Source organism: Procambarus clarkii, chromosome 14 (genome assembly GCF_040958095.1).
Source record: "Procambarus clarkii isolate CNS0578487 chromosome 14, FALCON_Pclarkii_2.0, whole genome shotgun sequence".
NCBI classification, from domain to species: domain Eukaryota; kingdom Metazoa; phylum Arthropoda; class Malacostraca; order Decapoda; family Cambaridae; genus Procambarus; species Procambarus clarkii.
The window spans coordinates 7,859,803-7,886,660 of NC_091163.1; the positions used below are offsets into that span (position 1 = coordinate 7,859,803).

The 26,858-nt window shown below is 39.3% G+C and overlaps 1 protein-coding gene across 2 annotated transcripts in view; it reads left to right on the forward strand.

Moving 5' to 3' along the window:
- Positions 1-26,858, forward strand: part of LOC123771929 (C2 domain-containing protein 5) — a 43,944-nt gene that overhangs the window by 1,327 nt on the left and 15,759 nt on the right. The window contains exons 3-10 of one of the 2 annotated variants that reach the window (XM_045764747.2): positions 261-429; positions 1,757-1,900; positions 5,727-5,943; positions 6,810-6,965; positions 18,044-18,357; positions 18,614-18,778; positions 19,956-20,124; positions 24,065-24,284. In XM_045764747.2, the coding sequence (XP_045620703.1) occupies positions 261-429; positions 1,757-1,900; positions 5,727-5,943; positions 6,810-6,965; positions 18,044-18,357; positions 18,614-18,778; positions 19,956-20,124; positions 24,065-24,284 (1,554 nt within the window). Of the gene's footprint in view, positions 1-260; positions 430-1,756; positions 1,901-5,726; positions 5,944-6,809; positions 6,966-15,844; positions 18,358-18,613; positions 18,779-19,955; positions 20,125-24,064; positions 24,285-26,858 lie in introns of both variants that reach the window. The other variant, XM_045764737.2, reaches the window with a different exon arrangement.

The following is a 26,858-nucleotide window of genomic DNA, read 5'->3' on the forward strand; positions in this document are numbered from 1 at the left end:
TGTTGTTTGACATTATAATTTTTTTATCAGGAATTATTGCTTCAAGATATATATAGATATATAAACCATACAGTGTCACATAATTATAATATTAATTTAATTTGACAAATAACTAATTTCATGTGAGATGCCAGAGTTTGTTATAAGCAAGTACGGTAATTAACGTTTATTGCCAATTTTTGCAACACTAGTGGGTTTTGTTGAGATCCACGAGAGAAAGAATATACTGTATGTAACTAATTCCAGGAATTTTCTCTTAGGTTGATGACCAAGAGCTCCAGGATGAGCCATTACAAATTCGTATCATGGACCATGACACATATTCAGCTAATGATGCCATTGGGAAAGTCTATGTAGACTTAAACCCACTCTTGTTACCTCCACCCACTCCTCTGCATTCTCAGCGCCCACATGACCCCTCGCAACCAGGTTTTTTCCTAAAGCTCTTGAAATGTTCTAATAATTTTTTGTTTGTTTTTTACTAGTGCAGTAGTTTAAGTTTTTGCTTTGAAAAATATGTAGATGAGTAATAAAAAACAGATTTATAATTTATAGTTTAATCTTTAGTTATTGAAAACATATAGTAAAGGTAGGTCATAGAAAACAAATTTATCATAGAATAAATTAGCCAGTTGGTCAGCACAGGTCTGCCACTCTTGGCTATATATAACTGTTGCCAAAATTGTGGTACAGTATAAGAAATATAAAACTGAAGAAATATAAAATTAAAAGAAATTCAAATAGTATTTATTACATTTAGTAATTCAAATTTGGCAGATACCTAAAAAGAAGAAATTTATGAAATATGAAATGTCAATGAAAAATCCCATAGGATTCTTTCAGATATATTAAATAAAGATTATGGTGAAAACTGGGCCATTGAAAAATGAGATGCATAAAGTAACTAATACATGGTAATGACAAAGAAATGAATGGTTTTCTAAATTAAACATATATATATTAATCTGTAAACTGCTCCCGTCACCCTCGAGTAATAGTGCATTGGTGTGCAATTGCCTGTTGGAAAACAGATGTGGCCGTAATATTCAAAAGATCTACCAATTCAATGTGGGATGTCATTCGACACTAACAGACTTCTGAGAATTGTTTGTCATATTAAAAAAAAAGTCTGAAAGCCTTTGTTTCCTTCCTGGGCCTTAAAAAAAAGATGGGCCTCACCATCTATTGACTGATGACCATAATATGGACAATTGATGCCATGCAAAATTGCAAGAACTTTCATGGCTTAAGGAGGATGTTGGTGATCAGGAATCTATTACAAATAGTTATCTTGAAAATTATCCTTCAATATATAATATCATCATTTCTTCCTCGTTACTGCCAAACTAAAGTGAGTAGAATTTTTCTTTCCTGATATTGGTAAGCATTGTTTTATGATGTAAAAAGAAAAGAATTACATGAAATTTTGTAATGCAAAGGAAGAAATTGGCTTGAAATCGTAATACGGAACTCCCGAAACTTCAGGTCCCTGTAATTTTTTGTTTAACAAATTTCTGCTTGTTAAGCAACTCTGATAGCCTAATAGCCAGAGTTGCCTCACAAGTTGAATTTTCTTTTATATTTAATATGTCAAACATTTATCTTATGGAATAATAATTAGCTGTTATGCAAAAACAGGCCTTGCTTACTAGACCAAGTAGTGTGGGTTTGGTTATAAGGTACAAATATATATACAGTATGCACAGTGTGTATGTATTACACTACCATATCTATAATATAATATTTTACTCTTTAGGAACAGCGGTTATGTCTGGTTGGTTGCCTGTTTATGACACTATGCACGGTGTTCGTGGCGAGGTCAACATGATTGTCAAAGTCGATCTTTTCTCTGACTTTAATAAATTTCGTCAATCATCGTGCGGAGTCCAGTTCTTCTTTAGTAAGTTTTCTCATGAGTTTATTTGTAGTAATTTTGCACAGCAGTGGCTCGTGGAAAAATAGAATGGATGGACTGCATCACTGCAAGCTTCACACAACATTATATATTCTTTGCCCCTACTTGTATTTCTCTGTAGAATGTATAAAACTGGTGTATGTCTTCCTTTCGCTTATATTGCTATCTTTTTATTTAATGTCGCCTTCAAAAAGTTGATACTTTGTAAATACTTTACTTAGTTTACTCCATTTTCTATTGTCATTGTTTGTTAAAGGGTAATTAACTATAAAAGTCTTGAAAGCAACTTAAGCACCACTTGCAACACTTGACACAACTCTCACTCAATGTAAACACAAAACACGGGTCTGATGGAGTGACTGGACCGCTTTGAATGCAGATTAACGTTGCCAGATGTGCGCCGATAAATTCTACATTATTATACAACATGAAACCTCTATTTTTGTCTCGATTTAATGAAAATTGTCAAAATTCAGTTACAAATATATTGAAAATAACATATAAAAACTTTGTTATGACACATTTGTTAGATGCTTATTATTCTAGTATGAGGGTGATAGTCATTCACCTGGTATTGTGTGTGTGTGGGGGGGGGGGGGGGGGGGGAACTGCTGCTCAGAAGCTCCTGGTATTTTCAACCTTATAGCCACATTACCATAATTTTTTAAATGTCATATTGTATAGATGCTTGGCATCTTTTCCTCCAATCAGTATGTACAGTTCTCTCTCCCTAAACCTCTATTTCCCTTCTACCACCACCAACTCAATCTTCACCAAAACCACAGCTGCCACTACAACTGTAACCAACACTATAATTACAACCACAGCCACCAATTCAATTATAACTACTGCTAAGATCATAACCACCTACCATTGGGGATGACTTCTGTATTTCATAAGAAGATTAATATCTTGAATTCTTGAGTTGATATTTTGAATCCTGTTATATGCAACTGCACATTTGAATATGGAAATCATCATTAATTAAGATGTTGGTTTATTTTATAATGCATACACCTTCCTGCTGAAAATGTATAAAGATAGTACTGCATGCTTGTGAACATATAAATGTTTATATAAATATGTGTGAAGGGATGGTGTGTATACTGTACGTTGCAATCTAATTGATAAAGATTAAGCCACCCAAGAGGTGGCACGGGCATGACTAGCCCGTAAGCCGCAATCTAAAAAATCTGGATCATTTGAGTCCAGGCTTGATCTAAATTTATGAATAATTCAGATTGCCCTTTTTAGGTTATCTATTACAAAACTTTCTGGATTTTTCTTATGCCAAATGATGCAATACATGTTTCAGCACATTCATACAAATAATATGTAAATAATTATTTTATGTGTTGGCTGCTCTAGAGAAACCACAGGGACCAAAATGTAGTTAGAATGCTCTACTATGTCATAATTTCTGAGTGAGTCTGCAGAGACCCTGAACTGGCCTTGAAGTTCTCTGTGCTCATGGTTAATGCCGTTATATCAGCCACAGGCTGTGTGCACTACCAGTAGCCATTTGCAGTGCTGCATAAATCATTGGTAAACAGCATCATTCAAATTCTCATGTTTAGAAGGTTTCAATGTTTGTCTCTTCTCTTTTCACCACAGCTCTTTATTTTATCCACAAACTAGTAGGCATCCTTCAGTCTCTGAAGACTATGGAGTTGCGCCCTGACAGGGCGCAAAGCCTGGGTAGGTAGATATGGAGGAGAAGCTGTTACCCATGCAGCAGGTTCCCCCTCTCCACGTTGCTGAAATTATCCAATAGAAAGGCAAATGCCAATACACATGGTTCCAGCAACATTGCAGGAGCTGCCAGAAAACCGGTAGACTGTCGCTTCCCGTGTTGGTTCGACGCTGTGAGGCGAAGCTGGAGTGCCCTCTCCAGGGCGCAAAGCCTGGGTAGGTAGATATGGAGGAGAAGCTGTTACCCATGCAGCAGGTCCCCCCTCTCCACGTTGCTGAAATTATCCAAATAGAAAGGCAAATGCCAATACACATGGTTCTAGCAATGTCGCAGGAGCTACCAGAACGAGGTCAACATCAACAACGAACTGCCTTAGGGGCTCCAACTCCGGATTTTTTCTCGAGGTTGACTCCTGAAGCCTTTCCCAAAAAAGGGGTATGGCCGCAAGGCAGCGGAGGTTTAAAATCAGGGTTTTCCTTTCCCCTAGATAGGCTGCCTTCCCAGGCTATCGAGTCCCATCTACCTGGAGCAGCTGGTTTTAAGGCGCCAGAGGCACACCCTCGCCCCTTCTCCTGTCGGTAAAAGCAGTTCCGCCGGACTTAAAGACTAAGCCACCCGTGCAGGCCAGGAGTTGGACTTGGTTGTCAGAGGCTATTGGAGACGCATGCCGTATAGGAGCATTTTATAGGTCATGGGAGCTCGTCCCCCATTACCACCCCCTGGCTATGACAACCCCTTGGAACCAAACTATATATATACATAAAGTACTTCCTTTGTTCTTTTATGGTAGAAATGGCACTAATACTAATGACATACTCTTACCAGCTGCTTTTCTTCCCAGCTATGATCATGTTTCATAACTTTGCTTTATTATCCATTTCTTCTTTGATGTATCCTACTACTTGGGCCACATGCAGAGCTTCAACTCACAAATATTGGTCTTAGAAGAAATAAATGCCAGTGAATATGCTTGAGTAACAAGAGGTCAGATCTCACTCACTAGGATAACATAGGGTAGGTCTGGATGCCTTGGAAAAAATATCAAACTAATTTGTATAATTTATAGTACAATAATAGCTCAGTAAAACATTTCTAAAATATTCATATTAGTTTGAATAATATGTCACATGAATTCCCTGCATAGCAGTGGAACTGCCTTTTCCCTTCACCTTCAATGCCTCTGTACTGGATGTCTACATCTACACCAGCCCAAATGAGTCATCAATCCTGCCACCTCTCCATACCCACCCCCAGGGTACAGGGGGTAAAACAGACCAGCTCCTAGAACAGCTCCTGGAACAGCTCCCGGACAGGCCCCCAAATGTATGTGACGGGTTGTGGTATCGCAGCTATACTGAACCAAGATGGTATGGCTCTCCCTCACACAAATAAAAAAAATGCTGCTATTGGCCTTGCAGCGTGTAAGTCGCAGGTGGAAACAAATGAAAATCATCAAATAAATAATTAAAACAATTTACTGAAATATTAATGAACAAAAATGACACATGACAATACTTGGCTATTATTATATAACAAATCAAATAAGTATATGAAAGTTTAGCTCTAATACAAAGCATAAAGATATACTGGTGTACTGAAGACAGCTACCATATCAACATGGCATCAGTCACACGGCGTTGGCTGAAGGCGGACGACGGGTGAGAGAAACCCTGGTGATCCTAGAGCACTAAGGGGGAGAGATACCATCTTGGTTCAGTATAGCTGTGATACCACAACCTGTCACAAATATTAATAAATAAAAGTGATAGATTAACAAAAAATATATATAATTTTGGTGGAAATTGTGTGATGAGTGGTGTAACCAGATTTACCACATCCCTCTGGATTCCATTTTTTTTCTCAGTAAATCTGAAATTTGGATTGAAAAATCCAGTGGGTGGATTTAATTCATTATTTAGAGGGATATGTTATACTTTCCCAGAATAGTGTTGCACATTTTCAAGGGTGCAATGTATAGATTTACAGTGTCTTGTAGATCAGCAGATTAGTTAGTAGTAATTTGTCTGCATTCTGATTCACACTACTGTACTTTACAAACCTCATCAAATACCAAAATATGATTAATCATATTTCAAATGCTGATTTTTTTTTTTACAGCTCCTGAGATTCCTGCTGGGTATAGGTGTCAGAATATTGTTGGATTTGTCGAAGAGTTGGTGGTGAATGATGATCCTGAGTATCAGTGGATTGACAAGATTCGTACGCCACGCGCCAGCAATGAAGCACGTCAGACTCTCTTTTCTAAACTTTCGGGTGAACTCCAGCGTCGAATTGGGCTGAAGGTTCTGGAACTTGGTGGAAATGCTGTGATTGGGTAAAACTTTTTCTATCTTTAGTTGTGTTGTCTGATTAGTGTAGATGATGTTTCATACTTTTACTTTGAAAAACCTTATGTTGTAATTCAGTTGTTCCCATGTCCAAGTTTCATGTTAACTAAGAACCGAAACTCTCACCTGCTTGACTGCCACGATCCTCATCCAGTGGACACAGCAAATCTTGCCAGGGGAAGGGAAACTGAATGTCAGTGCTTTGAATGGTGCATTTCATATTTACTTTCTGCCATAGTTTGTATATAAATGATTTGCATGTTGCTCAGTACAGTATATAATGTATAAGCATTTATTTTAAGTATTGTTTAGCACCATGCAAGCAATATGTATTGCAAACTGTAGCCTACATTACACACAGAAATCACAATAGCATGATGCATCAAATGAACAAATCCACAAGGGCCGTGATGAGGGTTCGAACTTACGCCCGGGTTGCAATTCTTTTATCATGTCGGGGTCTAGTCGACCAAGGATCTTGGTCGACGACACTTGGGATCATCCCTGGGGTAAGTTCGAACCCTCATCACGGTCCTTGTGGATTTGTTCATTTGTAGCCTACATATTTGCAGTGGCTCCTAGATCAGATCAAATTTGTCCAAGCATTCTTTTAATACTGCAAAACCATTACATATCTCATTGGTTTTGCTTGCTTGAATCATCTTGCTGGAAAGTGAGCTGGATTTATGTAATAAAGAATGCCTTGCTATCCTTGCTTTGTTTAATGCAAATTCCTCTCTTGCTAGCACTTATATAATTATTTGTCTACAATATATCAATAAGTGTTGGTAAAATAATGGCCAGAACATAAAATGCAAGTAGGGTTAATGGTTCCCATTTGACTTTTTAACAGGTATCGTCAATATTTTGACTTGGAGGGCGAGACAGGTATTGTAGTTCGTGGCTTAGGATCGGCAGTAACTTTAATTCGACTGCATTATGAGTCAAGTGCAACAGGAGGAACCACTCATTCCCCATCACCACTACGAGAGATAACAGCTCAGAGAGAGTGAGTTAATGACATTTCTTTTGAGCTTAATTTATATTTAAAAACAGAAATGATAGGCATATTGTATTATGATAATGTCGATCCAATCTTCAACTTGATGGCAAATGCTATATTTCTGAAATTATAAGTAACTGTTATGTCTAGTCTAACATTAGAATTAATGAGCATGTATGAATATTTTGGGAACCTTGGGTTTTCACCAGTGTTTTTCAGCCAGAGTTCTGCAAATCATCCTCATGGGTTCTACAAGAAATTTTAACAAAAAAAAAACACAAAATACTATATAATTACATAGATTATGGGTTCTTGAGTACATGAAAAAATAATTTTGGGGAAGTTCCACAATAATAAAATGCTTGGGAATCACTGGGCTGGATAGTAATTTTTCTTAATGTCTCACTTTCAATACCAGTACAGTATAGTGAGGAATTGTTGTTGAAGGTCGTAATAACCATAGATGAAATACGTTTTTGTGCTAGAAGGCTTACTGAGTAGATTATGGTGGCTTTTTTCTTGTATGGAATATCAGACTAATCTTTCCAGAATTCTGTGGATTCCTCTTGCTTTGGTCACATTTTTCCTTCATTGCTCTTTTGGAGCATTTCTGGTTGCCAGTGTGGGATTCAGTTTATTTCCTGTTCCAATTCTTTGTCAGGTCATCCTCAGTTTCATTTTTAGGTGGCTTTCTGTGGTTTTAGCTGGAAGGCTGCACCTATTCGTCTGTATTATCAGTGTACGTCAGTATTATGAGTGGTCATCTGTACGTCAGTGCAGATGACCTGCCGCTTGCCTGTTCACAGTCAAGTCTTTCCTTGTCACTGGAAATATGGTTTTTCATGGGATTGACCTCCCACTAACAATGTTGTGTCGACCTCCTGCTAACAATGTTGTGTGGTATCTCGGTAGTTTCTATATATATTTGTGGCATGATTTTCTTTGTTTTTTCTTGGTATTTTTCTTTGTTTACTGTTGTTCTGTTAGGCTTCTGGGCTTGTTTCAGTGTGTCCTTTGTTGTGTATGGCTTCCTTCCCCTATCCCCAATTTTCAATGTCAGCTTGGAAATCACTTCTTGTTATTGTGGCTAAATATATTTCTAGCATTTTTATGCTGCTCTGTTGTAATGCTCTCTGCACTACCTCTTAGTTCACCTGATGTACACTTTTGTGTGCCTGGAGGCATTTGACAGTAAAGTTTTTCTTCCGATCTTCTTTTCTTCTGAAAGTCTTCCGATCAGTCCCCTTCTGAGCTGGTGTCCTAGGAAAAACCTATTTTTTCTCTAGGTGAAGTGCCAAGGAGGAGGAAGCTGAAGTAAGCTTCTGGGAAGACCTGCCTAGAAATACAGGATTAAATGTAAGGAAAGGTCTCTCTTATTTTCTTGACAGTCCTCGGTAGATTCCTGAACCCACTCTTCCTTCTTCGTTTGTCTTTTCTGTGAGGAGCCCTTCCGGCTCCCTGGAGCTATCGGACTGATGTACGCTGTATTAGTCTGGTGTAAATTGCAACTTCCATTGCAATTTTTTTACCAGGTGGGGTTTGTTTTGTTATGCCTACCTTTCTGGGTGTCTAACCCCGGTTGATGGCAGACATGGAATACTCCCAAACACATGGGGGGGTTTCATAGGCCATTGCTCCCTGTGCCCCTCTGAGGGGGGCCAGATTCTGGCTCGTGGTCCCCAGTAGGCAGAACTCCAATTTACTGATGCCCCAGACTAATATAGCATATATCAGTCTGATAGCTCCAGGAAGCCTCCGTGGCTTATCCAGAAAATGGTGCTTCATTACATTCAATGCTGTTTTTTTGCTTAGACTTAAGAGTGAAGGGGTTCAGTCTCTGGGACCCTCAGGTGTCACTTGTTCAATAGTGGGTTGGTATTTTTAATGTTTGGCAATGAATTAATTTTCAAACTTTATTATTGTGTTTTGCAACACTCATTATTGTGGGCTTGCCTCAGTTGTGAGTTGATCTGTGATCCTCACAAGCTTCCCTTCCCTTTTTGAAAAGGCAAGACAGAATTATATAGAATTATTGGAATGGTACTTACACCCAGTAAGCAGATAGTCACAGTAGGAGTGTTGAATGTGGCCCCTCAATATTGGCGCTGTTAGCTGAGACAGCTACTGAGGACTGCATGAAAAAGGTATTTTGTTATACTTAATGATGTACAGTATATTTATTTTTTCCATTTTTAAATATTTTAGAGGGAATTAGTGCTATACAAGTCAGCATTGGGCAGCATTAAACGAGGTATGCGTTTATATTTTAACAACTGACATAGTGTTGAAAATGCACACTAGACATTTCAGGAATAAAAAAGAAAATATTAGCAAAATTTAACTTGAGATAAATAATATTTGAATAACTAATCCAGTATCTGATAGTCAATCACAGTATTCATTAAACGGAATTTTCATTATGGCCGAATCACAGATAATGTACCAGATCGGCAAAAGAAAACTTGCTATCATTAATTTTGTGTGGATAATTAGATTCAGTGCCTTTTTCATGGTACTGAATTTATTATTATTGGATTCATGGGTGCCTTTCAAGTTGAGACTCGTGGGCACCCATGAGCATCTCGTGTGGACTTGTAATCTCATATTGTTTTTGTGTGGCTTGAGCATTCAGACCCTTGGATTAATTTTGAAATTTGTACACAAACCGTCTCTTCAATATGATAGCTAAAAGTAGTTTTATTGTGTTGTTGAAGTCTTGGAGATGCAGCCAAAATATGAGGAAGAATACAAGTTTGACTCTAAAACAGAAATGTATAGTTGTACAAGGCCACCTGCTACCAGTTGTTATGTTTGTTCATGTGTCTGTAAATATTTCCTCTGCATCATCCTATCCAGGGTACTCTGTGAATTAAAGAAAATCAAACACTATATTAATGAAGAAACAGTACCGGATATGTTATTGGTAATTTGCACCATTTGTGTGTTGCATAATGCTTTACAAAGGAAGAGGGTAAGGAATACTGTATACTGTATTGCCTTTGTTTACACCTGTTTAATATCTCAACCAGGCAGAAACATGTTCTCTGTAAGTGTTAGGCTACACACATGCACATATAATATTGGTATAATTTTACCAATATTATTTATTGCTTTTACATTAATCTATTGTATTTCTTTGGTTTTCCTCTATACTCTAATTAAATAGCTAAGATTAGTTTGCTTAAAACCATATGTGTTTGTGTGACGTACACTTCTGCATGGCTACCTGCCAAAAAATATTAGGGACTCTTGTGCTTGTTGTTGACCAAACCACACATTAGAAAGTGAAGGAACGATGACGTTTCGGTCCATCCTGGACCATTCTCAAGTCGATTGTGAGAATGGTCGACTTGAGAATGGTCCAGGATGGACCGAAACGTCGTCGTCCCTTCACTTTCTAGTGTGGGGTTTGGTCAACATATTTCAGCCACGTTATTGTGACTGCTCGTCTGCTCTTGTGCTTGTTCTTTACTGGATAGGTTTATCTGCTACATCAACAATCCACGTTATTTTATTAACAATAATTAAGCAAATAAAGGCAATAGAGCCTAAATAAATGCTCAAAACATTTGACAGGAATAGGGATGTATGGTTCTGCATGGCTAGCTGCCGCAAACAGTGAGTACTCATTTAACTGTATAAAGGGGAATTGGAAAATGTTCGTGCATAGTCTAATTACTTGGAGCCTTCAGCCAGTAATAGATTAGTGATGAATATACACAGGAATTCTGAACCTACCGTTCAAAAAAGTTATAATTACGTATAACCATTATTACTTTGATTTGTTTTTCTCCTTTCTTACTGTAATAATGGCAAAGAGTTGTTTCATAGTGATTCAAAGAACTATGCTTATATAAAAGCTAAATCAGTATCTGGAAGCCTGTGGCACATGCTTCAAGTGTTTTCTTAAAAGCCTTTAACACTTTAAGGCATTTGATTGTACCGTATAGAAAATATTCTACACGAGTCCATCCCATCAAGTAAGAGCATGTCCCAGAAGTAAGATGTATGATATTGATAAATTGTTAAAATTTTTTGTGATATACCTGTATGAATTCAAGTATTTGACCTTTTAGCTGCTTTATTTGATTGTGCAAGTGTGAATCTTTTTGAGAAAAGCACTATAAACATTGTAACTGAGTGATGTAATTTTCAGGAAATGCTCAAATGTCATCAGTTGGGAGTTGAATGTAAAGTACCTTTAATTGATAAATGGGGGGAAAGGACTGCTGCATGGTGCTAATTTGGCCCCATTGTTTTGAAGATGGTTTGCAAATAAGGCCACTCCCATGCACTGCTCATTATCAGTTAAATCATTTTGTTTTCTGAGGCACTACCTTCACTGGCTCCCTAGCCTAAGGGAAAATCACTATATTGACCAGGATCATGAATCAATCAGGCAGGGCGATATTCTTGCATGAGTACCAGGGAATTTTTCAAGCATCCTTCGCCATACTCTCCATCAGTTGGCAGTGCTGTGATCACATCAGGTGGCAATGCCATGTTCACCATCAGTTAGTAGCGACCTGCTCACTACCAAGTGGCAGTGCCAGTCTCATCAGGTGGCAGCACCATACTTGCCACCAGTTGACACTGTCATGTATAAAAGCAAATGAGGAATGTATGTATTAGGTCCAGTAACTATACCATTACTTTTTTTTTGTTTGCTGATTACTCTGGGTTCCAGTTATTTTCACCAGTGGCCACAGCCATTTACCCCGCTCTTGGGGTCAGCTGGTATTTCGTGGCCCTTGTTTGGCCTTGGGTAGGGAGTGGTATTGTTGCTGGTTGGGGCATCTAGGTGTTGCACACCCAGCTTACCTATGCAGTGGCCAGTTCCTGTTTCCTCTGGGAATGTTGTACTTTTGCAGGGTTTTTCTTTTACTTTTTGTTTTGTTTGCCTGATGGGGGTCTGCCTGGTGGCTATAGGACCACTTCTGATATTTTGGTGGATCTCCGTTAGTCCCCTGTACATGTTGCAGGGTTTTGATCTCCCCCTTATTAGCTTTGGATTTAACCAGTTAGCAACACCTTGCCCGGGGTTCCTGTAGCAGTCACCCTATGGGCCTGGAAAACCCTGTCGGGGCTCGGTTGACCTATGGATGTGTCTTTCGAGTTTCAGCTCGCCTCGGGCAAGTTTGAAGGTTGCTGTGTGCCCTTGTCTCAGAGTGGCAGTCACCACTTTTGAGGTGAACACTTCACCGCAAACACTCCACCTCCTGCTATCACTACCATCGTCACTGTCATTCATTACTTCACCATCACCATCCTTTCTTCACTGTTGACCAGACCACACACTAGAAGGTGAAGGGACAACAACGTTTCGGTCCGTCCCTTCACCTTCTAGTGTGTGGTCTGGTCAACATACTTCAGGCACGTTATTGTGACTCATCGCCTTTCTTCACTGTCACTACCTTCCATTATCTCTGGACTTTCTGCTATTACTATCAACACAACCATTATTCCTTCCACCACCACTACTTCCCTGTTTGTATTGTGAGATATGTTGGTCTGGAGATACCATTCTTGATTGCTCTCATACAATCCAACCATATCTAGATGTAATTAATTAAGAGTTTATATGCATAAATTTGACTACAATAAATGTTAGGACCTGCCTTGATGCTTAGATTAAATATTGTTTTCTAAAGTGTCCTTTGGCCAGAAGAAATGCTGAATTTGTCTAGGTATTATAATGTATTTCTTCTACTTTATGAAAGCTTCCAATTGATTAGGTAGTAACAAATCCTGAACTAATGCCTTGTGTAGCCACAATGGGCCAGGTTAAAGATGCAGCATCCTGCATGCTTTCCCCCTCCCGCCTCCTTCCCTGTTTCAATTTCAAATCGTGCATTCCTCTGGACACTCATAATATTGACTACTTTTGATTTTAACTGCTAAATTTATTACAAATTTTATTATTACTGTTTTTTCAAATAGATTGTGTGTAAGCAAAGTAGTTGAATGTTTATTTAAGCATCGTAATATCTGTAGTGTATCTTTCGTAAAAAGTACACTGTAATGTAAGACTAAACGTCTGCAAACAGGACAATATACCGTACTCTTTATTTAAACTAAGTATATATGAAATATGCTTGATTTATTCTGCATACTTTATATATTGCACATACAGCACTGTTGATTCTCTAGTCCTTGCTATTACTGGTACATGTTATTAAGCACACACAGTGTAAGTCAGATTTGATAGTGGTCACTTCTAAACTGTTATTCTGAATGTAAGGTCAATTTGAATTATGCTTTCCATATATGAAATATACATTGATGCTGTATGTTTAATATACATACTGTAATGCATTTAACTCTGCTGTTATGTTAATTAAATGTCTAAAAGAGAATGTCTCGGTGGATTTATAAATGTCAAATACTAACTATTTTGTATTCTGTGATGGTCTATGTTTCTATTTAATTTTTAATTATTATTTTACACTGAGCAATATCTGTGTGTATGTGTAGTTACTTATGTGTAGGTACAGGACGAGTGCTACGGTACGCAAGCAGGGATTGGAATTCAGTTTAGTTTGACTTGCTTTCACTGTTTGGGATATTTTAATCCTAAGTTAAAGGCACAACCCTTTGAGTATCCTTTAATTATCTCCAGACTATGCCTCACTCAGAGGTTGAGTACGAGTGGTGAACAGCGAAGACTTATCTCCTTTTAGCTCGTATCACCTCATATACTGTTCTCTAGAACTTAGGGCTAGGGACTTAGGTGTGCTTTGCCGTGGGAGTTAAACTTTGAGCTACTATCTCAAATGCACACTATTGAGTGTACAAATTTACATAGTTTTAGAAAACACCGATTCAGAGATACAAACTGTGTGTATGATTGTACTCAACATAAACTGTGTGGGGGTATGTATGATTGTACCCTGCATAAACTGTGGGGTGTGTGTGTATGATTGTACCCCAACATAAACTGTGTATGATAAACACCCAACATATGATAGCACCCATCATAAACTCATGAATGTGTAAGGGGGGCTTGTTCCTGAATACATAAACATGGGGTTTACCTTGCACGCACATCCAAGTGAGCCAGAGATAAAAGAGAATGGAGGAATTTCTTAGTTGTGGGGGGATTGCAATTGGATAGGAAATAGTAAGAGACAAACTCCAGGAGTGAATTCAAAGGTAAAAATAGAAAAACATCTTGGGCTGCACAGGTATCACCCTGAGCATGTAATTTTTGAGGCAGGGCTAAATTGCTGGAGTGCAACCCCCTACAAACACGCTTCAGTGAGTATTTACACATGCTCACTCACACTTATTTTTCATTGTATTGTGCTTTGTGGTAAGTCATTGCTTATTTTTGTAGATGCCAGTGCCTAGTTTGTCTGATGCATGTTACTAATAAACCTACAGTGTAGACATTGCCCAGAACTAAATCTGTTGTGAGCAGATGCTCTTAAAACATTCTTCGGCTATTTTATTCTCTGCTCTTCATTTAAATTTGTGTTAAATATTTTCTTTCATGAACAAGGTAAATCAAACCAGGCAGATGTTCCGCTTCTATTTTTGTCTTTGTGTAGATATATTATTTGTTTTGTAAGGGTTTCAAAAATATTTTCTAATTTATAATCTGATTCTTTTATCATGTATATAAACTAGCCTGAGTAATAATCACTAATAAGAACACAGTCATAGGGGGTAAACATTTGTAAAGAATGTTTCCACAGAATATTAAATCCAAAAAAGTACACGCCTGAATATTTACGAAACTCTTGATTCTAGTTAGGCAAATAGAGGATGTTTAAAGTTTAGTGAAGAAAACAAGGCTGGAGTACATAAGTGAAAAAGTGTTGTGGATAAATTTGGTAGAGAGACTGGTGGAGGGAATTCTGAGACCTCCCTGCAGTGTAGAGGGCGGTATATGATGCATTGCAAATATGAAAAGCATAGTCTGGCCTATATGGCTCCCTCTGTTTTAACACAATGAACCAAGAGATAAAATGATATATGTCATATATTTTTATATTGGGTGAAATCTCGGGACAAAAATTCCAATTGTATACAGTATATTAATACTTTTGTTGACATTATTAATACTGTATTACTGTACTGTATAGTAATGTCTTGTACTATACAGTATTAGTACCGTAATTACATACTTCATAGAAATACTTATTTTGTACATTACAGTACATGTTCTGGGTATATAGAGTATATTGTCCAAAAATATTTTATAATGATACCAAGATTTAATGTGGTGTTGAGGAAATTTGAATTAGTAGCTGCTTTCTAAAATATGGTTTAAAGGTTCCGGTATTTTGACAGATATATTTAATTTTGCATATTTAAAATTTCTATAAATTTTTGTATACTGTACAGTATTACCTTTTGTTCTTACATAAACAGTGATGGTTTTCTTATGTGACTTATTAATGCCACATTTGTAATTTCACTTTTGATGCACATCTCATCTATGATTGTTAATATGAAGTAAAAATCCTTTGAAACTAAATTACTCATACATTTGCATCCTAATATTTTTTTAGCATTATTAATATATTTTTATTTTTACAATTCCATGTCAATCAGCAGGTTCTTGATGGTAACTTGTTTGATGTAATATTTTTCTCATCTTTTACTCAGCACAGTTAAATGTTTGCATATTTTGTTCAGCAGGTAAATTTTTTTTTAACTAATTTTATTAATTTTTTCCTTCATTCTTTCCTCCTGTTTTCTCCTCTTCCTCACATGAACCACCTAATATTTTAACAATTTAATGTAATGCCCCCTCTCCATTCACACTGGTGGTGCTTTTCGTGCAATATTTGTATTTTGCTTTGTGTTGAAATGTTGATTGAAACTTGCTATCTTACCAACTTAATTTTGTGTTTTTGCATTGATGTAATATTATTTAGTGTGGAAGATGAGTTAGTGCTAGAAAATATGTATTTTCTTGTTCCAAACTTTAACATGCCCATGCCCATCTCTGTTGTCCACTTGCCCAAGACACACTCCTCAGTCTCTGCCCCCTCCACTTGCCTACGGTCTCTTGTCTCCTCACAGAATGGGAGTTCAAGCTCAAGTTTTTCATCCCATGAAACTTCACGTCACCCCTCCCAGTGGCTTGACCTGATGGTAAACCCAACCTCAGATCAAAGTAGACCTCTTCCAGGACTGCTGGCTCTTAGCAATGCAAAACGAATGATACGTGGATTACCACTAGCCAGACGGAAACGTAGTTCCACAATTATCCAACATCCGCCTGTTTATCTTCAACGTAATTCATCGTTCTCGCATGGTGCATCACAACATTCTTTTCACAGTTTAGGTCATTTTAAGCATCACAAGATTAAAAGTTCAAGGGTGGTACATGGATCAAACTATAGACATCAGAATGCTCAAAATATCAGGCAAAATTTACCTTCTAGTACTCATGATAGCCTTGAATCAATTAGAGCTGGGCTACGCAAGACAGCTCAGCGGATGTTGAGATTTAAAGAGGGAAGAGAAAAATCACAGAGTTTAGAAGTGAGTCATGGTAGCCACTGCAAAACACCACATATCAGTAAAAAGACCAGCCTGAAAACTAGCCCCAAGGTTCACAGTCCAATGGGACGACTACATAGTAAATGCCATCACAGAACCAAAAATGCAAAAGAAAGAATGCCAATTCATAGCTCAACCACATCTCCTGAAGATTCTGATGACTGGGATCTTGATTCACCAGATATTGTAGAAGTTATTGGCCTGGAAGATGATGATTTACAGTATTCTGATGATGAAGAAATTGGGCATGAGATAACCAGTATAGAATACTCTTATAAAAATATATCCTCAGCTTTCTCAGACCCAACACTAAATAAGAGTGTTTATGCAAAACATCAATTAAGCCGACCACTTGATCCCTCAGCTCCAATTCAATACATTTCTTCTGATGAAGACACCTGCAGTTCAGAGCCTGTGTCCTCAGACTTCAGTTCTCCAGAACATGGAGTGACAGCCCCTAAATGTGGACATAAATTTTTTTTAAGTGACGAGGATATTGCATCAGAGAGTTCACTAGAAAGTCATTTTACAGGTCCTGTAGATGTTAGAGATCTGCAACGTCTTTCAGAGAGCTCTGTTAGTGAGAGTCACCATTCAGGCAATGAAATAGTAGGGGATGACCTTACATCATCCGGAGTTGCAGCATCAGAATTTCAGATCAAGAGTTGTTCATTTGGAGGATGCAAAAAACAAACACTCTTGTTGGAAGCAGCCAATAACCATGAAGATTTACATATGATTACAGACTTCAAGACTCCTTCAATAACACTCGAAGAGCATATAGATCAATCAGATTTACAGATTGCAGATATTATAGCCCCTCAGAGAAAATATGGAATTGCATCATTTAGCCCAGAGAATAGTAAAGAACAGAGGATCTCACAAGAACAGAAGCAGGAGTCAAGTAGTTTAGAACTTGAAATACCAAAACATATTGATTATAAAAAGAAGCACATGTCTCTCGATATACATTCAACATGCGAGTCAGCCATGAGTAAATTAGAGCCAGCAGCACCCTGCAGTACCTCAACACCTCTTCCAGCAATTGCAGTTATTCCTTCTACTCCAGTCTTACCTCCTAAATCTCGAAATCCAGCTGTGCATATTCATACAGGCACAGACAATATCAGTTTGCATGAATTTTCTTGTGCATCTGAATCTAACACTAATTCTTCTTTAAATGATGACATTGGAGGCAGTAATGATAGCGATGCTACCTTGACTGTCTTGCCTCCTTCTCTTTCTTCTGTTGCTTCTAATTCACACTCTGTATTTAACACTAACTTGTATAGTTCTCCTTTATCCTCTTCCTCTCACTTATATTTACCATTTCCATCATCATCCTCAAATCCTGCCTTATCTTCCATACTTACTGCCTCTTCCTCTACCTCATCCAGTTTATCACACCTTGCCTCATCCTCTACTTCCTCTAATTTAGCATCCCTTGCATCTTCTTCATCTTCTGAGTTTCCATGTGTAACTAGCAGTTTAAGCATGAGTAGTGACTTGCTTCAGTGTGCTTTAGATGTAGCAGCTAAATGTCCCTCCCATCCTGTGTACATCTCTAGCCTAGACATGCTAGTGGAGGCCCGGCCTGGCTCAGCATCGATGGTAGGCTCTCCCAAGCGCTCGTCACGTAGTCGCCATACTAGTGGCTGTAACCTCATGTCCAGGAGCCCGTTACCCACTGATGCTGATGGTTCCAAGAGTGACACTGGCGTTGGAGGATGTACAGCGGTGGGTGGGACCACAACTTCAGTAAATGGGAGTGCAGCCACCCAGTCTCCAACTCATTCTGGCAAACTGGCTAGCCCTGCTCATACTCCAGGTGTCTCCATCAACAGACGATCATCAGATTCTGATCTCTCCATTACTCCAAAGGGTTAGATTTTCTTTGTCATGCTGAAAGATTGTTCAAAATGGTAACTTAATGAAAATAATATTTTTAATTTTGCAATATACAGTAGTATATAAAATTCATTTATATTTAATATGTCCAATGATATTTTCTTCAATTCTCTATATTTAAAATTTCCTGATGTCTGCTGCATAAGGCAGCTATATTTCCATAGTGCATGATAGATAACAAAGGCAATATTCAGTACCAATATTTTATGAAAATTTTAAAATTTGTGCAGGAGGCAGTCTGGCAGGGAGTGGAGGCTCATCAGGTGGAGGTGTCGGGAAAGGGGGAACACTTACAGGAGTTCATCGCCCTATTATGACCCAGGAATCATTTGACATGCTTGAATACCCTTTCCTTACCATGAAAACATTCCCTGCTGGTTTCATCTTGCATCTCGGTAAGTGCTCTAATTTAATGTTTAAAAGAAGGTTTTTCATATTCAAATTCTGGCGTTACCTGAATAGATGCCTGTGATGGGTCACTTATTTCAACAAGTATCGCTTTGCACATATACACCATGCAGCATTTTTAGCCATATTTAATTAAATTCTGGAATGTTAGATGACACACAGATTTAAAGGATAGAGGAAATAAAGACAATTTTTTGCTAGATACCTTCCATAATATAAGCAGTATAGAGCAAACCAGAAGATTATGGTTAAAAAGGGATTCCTTAGAGGGGATGATGAGTGACCATTTTCTTGCTCCGGTTAACACCATAGCCTGGTCATGGGCTGTAAACCCAGTCGTCGTCCCTTCAATTTCTAGTGTGTGGTCTGGTCAACATACTTCAGCCACGTTATTGTGACTCATCGCCTGCACCATAGCCTGGTGTTCTAGCAGTAACCTGAGTGACTAGGGAAGCAGCCGAAGTGATAATTTTTTTTTTATTGAAGTTTACATCCTGTTGAATATAAGGTGATTTTACAGTATTGAATGCTAAATTTTGTATGTTATATTTGATTACCAATGTTCTATAAATAAATATTAAACTTTTTCTTAAGAAATGGGGGTAATCAGTTCAAGGATTAATAGAATTTTAGTTCCTCCTGTAGTAGGAAATAAGTGTTTTGGCAATATTTCCTAGGCTTGTGCTCATCCCTGGCTTGTGTTCATGTAGTAAGTAGACAACTGGGAGTTGTTCATATATTGTGGGTTACATATTGTGAAAGGACAGTAGCTGGCTTAGAAGGAACTCAATAAACAAACCGAGTAGGCTTCCTTTCCCTGACTATGGAGACTATAAGGTGGCTTGTATAAAACGATCGTTGTCTGCCTCATGTAAGGTCTCTGGATAATTCATCCGCCAGTCAAATAATCTAGTAGAAGATTGGTTAAATGGAAGAGCATAGAGAAAGCAGAGCCCAGTTTGGGTAGGGTTTCTGGGTTACACGAACAGTCTCTGGATTATCCAACTACAGTATTTATTGTAGTTGTTGGATAATCTGGGAACAGACAGGAAATCTCTGGATTAATGTATGTGGGTCTGAATTGATTAGTTTGGAGAATAGGAAGATAACTGGATGTATGTGACATGATTTTGTTAATGAACCGAATACTCTCTTTACATGTAGGTGGAACAGTAAGTGCTCGGTCAGTGAAGCTCTTAGATCGCCCTCACACTCCAGAAGAGGTAGAAACACGTGATAATTGGTGGACACAACTCAGAATGGAAATTCGATCACATGCTCGTGCTTTGGCATGCAATGTTGTGCTTGGCTACGAGGAATTTACCACTATTAGGTAAGTAAATACTCTACTTTTATGAATAAATGACTTATTTACTAATATTAAACTGGCTCTAGGTATGAAGATGGAGAAATTGTAGTATAAATAATATTAATTACAAGAACTCTTACAATTGTAAGAACTGTACAAGAATGTAAGAACTTGTATATATTGCTACGGAAATCCCTTGCTTAGGCAAGGAGATTCTGCCTATTCCTTTACCGCCTATTCAACAACATATCTGCATACTCAAGTGTAAGAAATTATCATCAAGAACAACAACAATACGTGCTCAGAAGCCATGTCTAGACGGACACCACCACTACCCTCCCCGCCTCAAGTACCCGACACACCTAGACACCTGCTATCTGACGGCTCAGCTCCACTCACTGGTCAACAAGCTCACTGCTCGTTTGAGACTGCCGGCTGGCAATTACCTGCACATCAGCGCCACCTACACGGACTCGGCCGTGTATAAAAGCAGCTCACCACCAGCTACACCTCAGAATGCTCTTCAGTGCTCCTAGCTGCAAGATCTACTCTTGCTTTCCTGGGTGTCCGTAGTCTCTAGCAGCTATTGTATATATTTATTGTGCACCTTTAATTTTGCTATTAACGTAATTGTTACATGTTTATTTCTCTTGCATTTTTTGTTTTGTGTTACGCCAAGTATCATAGGGGATTTATTTTATTTGTTAAAGTCATTTTTTAGTAAATATTTAAAGTTTTCATTCTTTGTACATTATTTCGCAGCTCTCACACCGTAAAGAGGTCAGAAACAGTTTTATTTACTTTGTTTTACTTTTTTATTTAATATTATTGGCATTCCACCAGCCAGAATAGCCCTTGCTCTATTCATCCACTTTTCCATAACAATATAAATAACATAAAACATAAACAAATAAAAATTAAGAAGGTATCATTATGCCTCAACATTCTTAGCAAATGTTATAGCTAATAAAGTCTAGAGAAGAGATGTACTAGATTGATGCTGGCCTCTTTCGGCTCCCCGGAACTATACCAGCCTGATGTGTATATATATTAGACCGTGGCAACAGTCAATCGATGGAGTTCTAAGCCTACCAGGGACTACGAGCCAGAACCTGGCCCCCCTCAGAGAGGCACAAGGAGCAATGGCCTATAGACACCCCCATGTAGTTGGAAGCAGTCTGTCTGCCATCTACCAGGTCAGGCACACAGAAAGGTAGGAATTCCAAAACAAACTACAGCTAGTTAAAAATTGCAAACCGAAAGCTGAACGACCAATCAGAACTCCCCAATCAGAAAACAATTAAGCAAGCATGACGTCACCTCAGCTGCTGCACCGCTGTCTGCGCAGCGACTGATGGGAGTTTTTAAACCTCAAGGCTATTCTCTCTGCCTCCAATATCAGTAGTGGAGTGGCTCTGTTTTCAGCTGGTGCATTGGTATGACAATATCCCATATATTTAGTGGAGAATATGGCCATCTCAGCTTGTGAGTCTCCTAGCCTAATCATTGGAGTTTCATTTCAACATAGCTTGGCATGCACTATACACTTTTGGCTCATGGTTCCACTGCTAAGCATCCATCCTCTCTCTTCCTTCTGCTGTAGATCCTGAAGGACTTCAGTCTTGTCTCAAACAGGTGATCTCTGGAGTTGAGTTGGAGGCTACAAGTTCAGCTGATGCTCTCCACGGAGGGAAGTGGGGGAGGTTGTTTAGGAGGTCTGAGCCTCACCTGCAGCCTTCTCCTCCTCCTACCTGTAGGTTCTGGAAAAGATCTTTACTTTTTAAGAAGGATTTGGTGGCTCCCTGTCTTCCTGCACTTGCCTCGAGTTGGGTTCTGCTTCTTGGCCTGGCTCAAAGGTCAGCCCTTTTGCATTGGTGAATGAGCTGGTTTGGCCATTAGGCTATGGTAGTAGATGCACAGAGAAATCACAGTAACGTGATATGTATCAATTAGAGAATCCACGAGAGCTGTGATGAGGATTCGAACCTATGCGCTAGGTATTCTCAGATGCACGCTCAAAGCGACTATGACATTGTAAAAGAATTGCAACTTAGGGTTCTGCTGAACCCACAAGGATTCCAAAGGCTTCCACTGAAGCCGAACCAGGATTTCACACAATCCCCCATGCACTCTAGCTCTGTCGTCCAGTAGTTCTACCTCTGACGCCGCTCTTTCAATATATCAGTGCATAGATTCGAATCCTCATCTCAACTCCTGTGGATTTTCTTATATGGCAGAAGTTGTATCCTGGTTTTCTTTCGACCTTCCTGGACTCTTGTTCCAAAGCTGTATGACATGTATCTCCAGGTCACAAGGATTCTATATTTTATGACTTAGTTTGATTATGATGCATCTTCCTTACCACCCAATTGTGCCATGTGTGGCTAATTGTGCCCTTATTTAGGGATGATGTTTTAATGCCTTGCAGGTTCTCTTAGTCTTGCCTGCCTGTGGCAGATGCCAGGCAGCATCTGCTGCTGATGATCCTGTTACATAATGGGGTCCATACAGCTGAACTGTACCCAGCTTGTTTTGACTTTTGGTCTAAGTCTGCTTCCTGGCTGTGGTGTCTGGCCCCCATCTCTGCTTGGCTAGCAGGCTATTCTTTATTTTCTCTTTTTCTCTTTATTTTTCTCATTTCTCAATTGGAAACAGGTTCCTGTCTTCAATGTGATGGGGGCTGGAGAGGATCTAGACTCCTTGAATAAGCTGAGAAAAGCTTTGATTCCTTGAATGAGACCTTATATGCCCTGATTCTATCTTCTGAGGTGACTAGATGGCAGCTATTTGTCCAGGTTCCATAATGCCAATACCCCAGAATATGAGTGTGTGTGTCCAGTGTGACCGCTTCATAATAAGTGGTATTCTTCTTGAGGTTATCTTGAGATGATTTTGGGGCTTTAGTGTCCCCGCGGCCCGGTCCTCGACCAGGCCTCCACCCCCAGGAAGCAGCCCGTGACAGCTGACTAACACCCAGGTACCTATTCTACTGCTAGGTAACAGGGGCATAGGGTGAAAGAAACTCTGCCCATTGTTTCTCGCCGGCGCCCGGGATCGAACCCAGGACCACAGGATCACAAATCCAGTGTGCTGTCCGCTCGGCCGACTGGTAGGGAATAAGACTAAGAGGAATCGTTATACAGACGATGAGTCACAAAAACACAGCTGAAGAGTTAACATGTTTTGGTCCAAGAAGTACTGAACATCATAGATTCATCATTTTCAGATGTGTGAGTAAGGTGTCAGGCATCATTGTGTCAAGGAGTGTTTTATTTTTGTGAGGCATATTTGTAAATGAGAACTCATGGTAAGCACTTAACACTTGGCCATATAAAGCTGTAGTCCTGCTGTTGTGGATGTTTTTGCTGGAGTTTGAATGGACAGGTTGAGTATCTTGAACATTTTCCTATATTGCTCTCTTATTTCTTATGGGCTGAAGCCACCTCATTCCATGAAAGTGGGAAATTGGGCAATAATATTGACTTAAACTCAAGAATTCTATATATTTATATTATGTGTTGCTTTAAAGCAACACATAATATATATATACGCTTTAACAGTCAATGAAGTTGGCTGCATTTTTAGATAATAAGTAACAGTGGCTAAATGTTTTATCTTTGTCATACAAAGTCCCATGCCAACTAACTTTATCTTCCCTATAATAAATAAATTTTAACAATTCTTTTCTAACATCCAAATTTGATGTTGCCTAAATTTAGAATATATTTAATTGAGCATACATATATATATATGCATATACTTGAACTTCAAAATTGCTGTTTCCCTTAGTTTTGGGCCTGAAAACCAAATTTCTTGTACTAATGTTAGGTCTGAACCTAAAAAATATTTTACTTAAATCATCTCAAGTCTCAAAATTGTCGTACTCCAGAGTTTTAAATGTAAACCTTAAAATTATTATGACCAGAATTTTGGAAATAAACCTAAAAGTTAATACACTCCACAGCGATGAGGTTTGTGTGTTGAATGCAACGGGCACTGCAGCAGTAATTAGCCTCCATTATCTTGAGATTGATACAAGTGGAGGTTTGCCAGGTATTCCCAGGTCCCTGCGAGACCCAATGACACTCTCACTGGATCGCAAAGATTTTGAACAACAACAAGGACAACAAATTCAACAAACAGGAAAGTCGGCAGGAGGCAAGGATGGCCACTCTGGATCACAAGTGAGTCCAACTTATTTAATAAAAAGACATTGAGGATTAGGTTAACCCAGAAACCTAACCCAGCTGTGTCGATTTTATTGAAACATTTAAAATGACTTTCATAATGTAAACTGTTAAATAGTATATTTATACTTTTAGCTGTATATCTAGCTAAATGACTTGTCCTACAAAATTGTTATGCACAGCACTTTATTGATAATTACTGTAATTACTTGTAGATAACTACTTATACAAGTTTTCTTTAATTCTGTATTTACTGTAATATGGATTGTAGTGTGAATGTTTCTTACTAAAGAACTTAGGTTAATGCAGAACAGTACTGTAATGGGTTTTGTTTCATAGTTATTTAGTCTCTTCATCCATTTGAGCAGTGCAGTAGAGCAGTGGACAGGTCACCTAACTACTAGTACTGCTGCTTTCTTTTTTAACTGATATTATGATGCATGGTACTTATTACGGTGTGTGGCATTCATATCTTCCTATAAACACTTGGAGTTAAATATTTGAACTTTCTTTCAATCATTAATGTCTCGTGGATATTGTCCCGTAGATGTAGTCTTTCTTTGACTTGTTGAATTGATGTTGAAACACTACTTCACCTTTTTCCATATATTATATTTTATCTCTTCAGCTTCAGGGAGGCATTTTCAGTAAGTGATACATCTTTACTTGGTAAAATGAGAAGAGGTTACATAACACTTCTGTATAGCAAACATTCAGAACATGGATAACAAATAGTATAACCAGTATTGTGTGTCTATGTGTACTCACCTATATGTACTCACCTATATGTGCTTGCAGGATCGAGCATTGACTCTTGGATCCCGCCTTTCTAGCTATCGGTTGTTTACAGCAATGACTCCTGTCCCATTTCCCTATCATACCTAGTTTTAAAGGTTTACCTAGTGTGTGTGTGTGTGTGTGTGTGTGTGTGTGTGTATACATACATACATACATGTACAGTATGTATGTATGTATGTAATGTATGTAATGTATGTATGTAAGTATGTATGTATGTTGTTTTGGTAGTCCTCCTCTGTTGCCCCGAGGTTTCACGGCAACTACTGGTTGCCAGTTTGCCTGCTAACACAAGGTTTACCGGCTTAGCTAGCCCCAGTGCCTTGGCTTCCTGTAGGACTAACATACCCTGCGGGCCCTGGAAAACCCCATTGGGCTCGGGAGTACCAATGGGTGTACCAAGTACCATGGATGCATTTTCTGAGCCCTGTCTCACCTTGTGCAATGCTGAAGGTTGTTCGTTGCCCCTGCCTCACGGTGACGGTCACCCGTCCTGCCTCCATTATGCTGCCTATTGGGTCAGTAACACCTACGCCCCTGAGTCTTGGGGGATTTGTTCCTGGCTTGTCATTCAGTTTACCCATTCCTTGTCTGAGGATGTTAGGGGTCAGGCAGCAGCTGTGTTGCATGCTAGGTTCTCTTTGTTGTAACAAGCCAGGATGGTTGTCCGGTTGAAAGCCCCGAACCTGCCCCGCTTGGGTTTCAGGGACCAGGATTTAGGAGACGTTGGTTCTTTCAACTGTGGTTCAGTCTTGTTTCCTTCCCAGGTGGGTGTGGTTTTCCCTGCTCCTTTCTCCCCTCTTTTTCCCCGGCTGCCCACTCCCAAATGTCTGAGGGTTTCAGAGTCGGGGCGGCAATGAGGCTCGGGTGGCTTCGAGGATTGCCCCTTCAGATTCGTGGATGGAGGTTGTTGAGCCCCATCGGTCCTTTCGGGGTGGTCGTGCCAATTATTGGATTTTGGTAGGTCAAGGTGGGCCTCTGGTGTCAGTTTCGGAGCTGGTGTGTCCTCCAGGGCCTTCTTCATCTGGTTGGCATGGTGGTCGCTCTGTGCGAAAGTTGGCTTCTCAGAGGTCGCGTTAGCCCTTTCATGGATATCCCCGTTGATGGGGCGATGAGGGGATAGCTGGCTCTGTTTACCCACACTTTGTCCCTTGATTAGTTGGCTTTTTGGGTCGTCTCTTCCGGCCTTTGGTGGTGTTGGATAGCTCCTCCTGTCTGGGGTTCAGGGCTGGTAGGGCAGGCTTCTTCCCCATCTCTCTGTCAGGTCATCTTGGAGTGGGTTTGCTTGGGCATGGTCAAAATGACTTCATCCCTCAAGTGGGTTTCCCGTTTGTTTCCGGTTCCGAAATGGAACTGTGTGGATCTTCGGTTCATTCTGGACTTGTCCCGTCTGAACCGTTTGATTCCATGCCCCTCCTTTCAGATGACTATGCAGCCAGTCCTCCTAAAGGTTTCACAACATCAAGAAGACGGTCCGTTCAGCTAGGGCTGCACGGATAAGCGGCGCGGTGGTGGAGTGTGATGTTTGCTTGTTTGCTTGTTTCCTTGGGATTGTAGGGAGTTCTGCCTCACTTTTCGGTTTTTAGTTGTAATTTTCTTACAATGTGGGGTTTGTTTTTGTTATGCTTACCTTTCTGGGTGCCTAACCCCAGTCAATGGCAGATAAGGAAAACCCCAACCACAGGGGTTAGGGGTTTCCAGGGCCATTGCTCCTTGCACCTCTCTGAGGGGGCCAGGTTCTGGCTCATGGTCTCCGGTAGGCTGAACTCCTTAGAA